The following is a 4,656-nucleotide window of genomic DNA, read 5'->3' on the forward strand; positions in this document are numbered from 1 at the left end:
AGAAAATAAAATACCAAGTATTACTAAGAAATGACTTATTTGGTGGGTCAAATCAATAGATTGTTTAAGTAAGCTTAAAACTTAAATGCGGTAGAAGAAATAGTGGTTTAGTGTTTGTTGTCTGGTTTAATGTATATTTATCTAAAGTTATAAATCAAAAACAACTTGCAAATCCAAACTCATGCACAAGCTTATAAACTTAAATGAAATGTTTTGCACACACAATGTAAAGTAATAATGCACTGTGTAAAGTAATAACGCACTGTACAAGAAATGAACCCACAAAACAACCCTCTGGACCTTTAACGATTGGGTTTATTTTTTTTAACATTCTGTAGGCTTCACAACCACTGGCATGGCAGCACACGGCACAGGCCATCAATGAGGCTGTTGCACGGTTACCTTTGATTTCCAGAATTTCCAAATTCAGTTCATCATCTCTAGAAGCGTTTGATTAATTTAAGGATTCAGGATTTGCATGCTGGTTAGATGTTTTAGGGTTAGTTTGGTTAAAAACATTTAGCTTTTTTTAAAGAATAAATTCATCAAAACGAAAATGGGCAGACCAGACCACAGCAAGCATGATTTTTTGGGAATAAGCACAATCAACATTGCCAGATGAAAGAAGGTCGAGGAAGGAGCTGCATTGTTTTCAGTGATATTTAGACACACAGCTGGGATTGTATTGTGCTAAGTATAGGTGGTTAAAGGGTTAATGGTGCCATGTGTTCTGTGTGAAATATTTTAGCTATTATTTTTTGAAAAACCCTTCATCTGAAAATAATGAAAATTACTTATTTTCTAAGACACATTACAATGCTAAACTCTTAGCCTTTCAAGATGTATTTCTTTCTGTCATATTAATCAAATTAGGTTGAGTTTATTGATTTTGAACTGGAGCACAGATGTGCGAGTATGCAATGGTTTTAAAACTGATTTGCAGTACTTGGACTGTTTTCCTTTGTAACGGCTATGTTTTATGGCCAAGAAGCAAGCTCTCTATATGAAATATAAAATTAAATGCTACAATTTCCTTTCATATAGTTAACATATCTGAACAAAAAAACAACTATCAGGAAGTTTCACTGTTGAGAAAGTGAAAAATGGTCTGTAAATAAATGGTTAAATGCATTCTTTTGTTTTGTGGTATCTATTACTGTACATCCAACCCAACTGAGCACAGGTAAAAGGGCCTCTGTATGGTCAATAACAAAATCTGCTTATAAACAGGCCAAGGAATCATGAATTCGCTGAAATGGAGAAACAAAACACAAGGGAGAAACCGTGGACCTTTAATAGTGAACATCAGTGGAGCAAGTACGACCACATTATTGTGCATCTCAATTTTGTATTTTTAATTGAAATGTTCTTTTCTTTTTTACTTGTAGATTGCTAATCTCCTGTAAAATGAACTGTCAGAACGAAAGACTCGAATTGACTTGAGCCAGATAGGTGACTCGACTCGAGCTTGGCATGTCAAAGCCTCGACTCTACCCCCACTCTACTCCCAATTGTTAAGACTCGATTACAACACTGCTGTAGCCTAACTTACCATAAAGGTAGTAATTGGCTGTCCCAATTAAACGAGAGGCAGTAGAGAAGACCTTGGTCACACTTTTTTTGATTCTTAATGAAAAGAGAAAGAATGAAGTCACATCACATTGTGATTACATGTCAAATACATCATTTGAAATACAAGTCAATGTTTTTTTTTTTTTTTATTCCTAAACAAAATTAAATAGCACCTGCGATGTTGACGCGCCAACACCCTTTGCAACTGCAGCCCGAGAAACCACAGGCGACTCCTTCAAGAGTTCAACGTGGTTTACTCAAGTCCCAGCGTAAGCACGTACTCACTGTGCTATGCGACCTGTACTGCTCCGAAAAGCGATCTCCGTTCATCGTTTGAAAATACTGTATCCCAATTAAATGGCATTATTAGCATTGGGAAGAACCATCTCCCAGAGTTGCATCCCATTTAAGCAGAATTCCCGAATATCAGTATCCCGATTAGGCAGCGCCAGCTGTACACAACAATTTACGATGGTGTCCCTTTGTGTCTCCTAGATGTAGCCAACATAAAATAAGTGAAACAAAATGCATTATTTGAATTAAAATCGCAAGAGAGAGCATTTTCAAGGTATGCACCTTTGTCATTTTGTCAGGTTACTGATACAAAACAGTATTTCGGTTTCCATTGTGAAAAAGTATATGGGGGGTGGTGTTATATAGCAGTCAGAGCCTGTCAACAACAAAACTGTTTGAAGTGTGAAGTTCAGAATTGACCAAAGCTTAGCATTGACTTGAAAGAGCTGGCCACTAACGGGGAGTTACATACAGTATAATAATCCTAACGTTCAAACCAGGAGACAACATCTTGCAGACACAATTACAATCTATTTGATAGATTATAATGTGACTTAACAAAATCACAATGGTCAACAAGATAATGAATGGTCCAGACAAGATGTAGTAGTTCAACTTTCCGTCTTTGAGTTCTTAGCTTAAATGACAGGAGTAACACCATTTATCAAGAATGTTTATTCTTTTCCTTTCAATACATATTCCTGTATTAGTCAAATTTAGTCCGAGTGTTTAGGTCCTCAAGTGGCTGAAATTCTGGTGAATTCTCTTGTCCATCAAGTCCCAGTAACTGACTGAACTTCTTCCAACATTTAGTGCAGGGGTAGGGCTTCACTCTCGTTTGAATTGTACGATGCCTTCTAAGGTCTGATAAGTGACTGAAACTCTTCATTCATTATATTGATAAGATTTATTTGTTGTGAGTCCGCTGGTTGATTTTCATGGAACTTAAATATGTCAAACTCTTCCCACATTGAGCCCAGTCATAAGGTTTCTCTCCTGTGTGAAAACACTGATGTGACTGAAGACTTCCTAATCGCGTGAAACCTCTCCCACACTCAGTGCAGTGATAAGGTTTCTCTCCTGTGTGACTGCGCTGATGTGACTGAAGACTTCCTAATCGCGTGAACCTCTTCCCACACTCAGTGCAGTAATAAGGTTTCTCTCCTGTGTGACTGCGCAGATGTCTTTTAAGGTTTGATAAACGACTGAATCTCGTCCCACACTCAGGGCAGTGATAAGGTTTCTCTCCTGTGTGAACATGCTGGTGTCTTTTAAGATTTTGTAACTTCGTGAAACTCTTCCCACACTCAATGCAGTGATAAGGTTTCTCTCCTTTGACAACGCGCTTGTTGATTTTAAGGTGTGATGAATGACAGGGAAATGGAGTCCCTCCTGTGAGATTTCCTTTAGCAGAAAAGAGTAAAAAAGAGAAGAGACAAAGGTTACTGTAAAGCATTCTTGCACATTGACTCTTCTGCAGGGCTTCCCCTCATAACCATGACCAACTCCTAGAGTGAACGCTGATGAGTCAAACCTATTTGACATCATTCCTGTTCATACCAACTGCCAGGCTGAATATAGTGGGGGTCAACAAGTAAAAATGCTTGAGAATATCACTTTGATTATTAACACAATTCATATCACTTCACATTTACCAGTCACTGATTTCCACCCCTCTTAATATAACTTTGAGGAATAAAAGTATAATATCAGGTTTACATGCAAGTACTATATTGAAATGTTTCTTCTGGTGACACTTAGCAACCTGGCTGGATTTGGCATCATCCACTGATGAGACATGTGAACAAAGCTGTGGGAGCAGCAAAACTGCAAACAGTCGACCAGAAACAGGGAAAGGCAAAGATCTAACAGCATTCAAAACAGGCATGATAGTGGGTGCACATCAAGCAGATGCCACAGTAGCAAGGATTGCAACTTGCAAGCCATTGACATTCAGTTTAGTAACTCATTTCTGCACAGTTAACAAGCTGCTCAATGCTTCATGTTTTGTACAATTACCTCCAAATTCCAGTTCACATTCAGGTGGACGATCATCACACAGGCTGGATCCCAGCTGGTTGTTCTCCTCAAGTGTACAGACATTATTTTCAATAGGAGCTTCCTCTGCGATGGGGACACATTCCTGTTCTATGAATTCCTCTTTAAAAGGAACACATTGCAGTCGAGGGACCTCTTCATTTTTATCAAATGTCAGCTCTGTAACTTGCTTTAAACTTGCACACCACTCCTGGTCAAAGGACTGCTCTTGTTTGTAAACTGCTTCCATCCTTGGCCCCTCCTGTGCTTCAGATTTAGACATAGCATGGCTCTCTTTGGGATCTGTGTGAAAGAAAATTGTACAAAATTAGAACGCTTACTTACTAGCCAGGTTCCTCTACAAAGCCAGCCCCTTGTCAGAATCCTACTGAGAGAGGTCACTGGGTCATTCAGGTGGAATGATTTATGAGGTGGTTTTTTATTGTATTTGTTAATTTTTTTATGGATATAGTGCACCCAGTTATATTTCAAGGTTTTAAATTCACCCCAATAAAAATAATGTACCTTCACTACCTCAAACCTCACAACAGCTAAGGAATACAGTGAGTGCCCTTTAATAAGACAACCAAGTCAATAAACTCTTCACACCCAGGAGCTTGACAGTGGAAGTGGACAGCGAGCTACCAGGAAGACAAAGGCCAGCCCTTCAGGTGTCTGCCTGAGATCACTGGACACCTGGCTAGTAGATAATAATGATGAATGATGGCATCTAGAGACTTCTACCTTTCCAGA

General features: G+C 38.8%; 1 protein-coding gene across 1 annotated transcript; it reads right to left on the reverse strand.

Moving 5' to 3' along the window:
• Positions 1-1,271: 1,271 nt before the first annotated feature.
• LOC121305973 (zinc finger protein 239-like) lies at positions 1,272-4,249 on the reverse strand. Its single transcript, XM_041237699.1, has 2 exons — positions 3,886-4,249; positions 1,272-3,270 (listed from the first exon to the last, which is right to left on the reverse strand). The coding sequence occupies exons 1-2, from the start codon at positions 4,184-4,186 to the stop codon at positions 2,774-2,776; spliced, it is 798 nt and encodes a 265-aa protein (XP_041093633.1). The 5' UTR covers positions 4,187-4,249; the 3' UTR covers positions 1,272-2,773.
• Positions 4,250-4,656: the final 407 nt, after the last annotated feature.

Source organism: Polyodon spathula, chromosome 45 (genome assembly GCF_017654505.1).
Source record: "Polyodon spathula isolate WHYD16114869_AA chromosome 45, ASM1765450v1, whole genome shotgun sequence".
NCBI lineage: Eukaryota > Metazoa > Chordata > Actinopteri > Acipenseriformes > Polyodontidae > Polyodon > Polyodon spathula.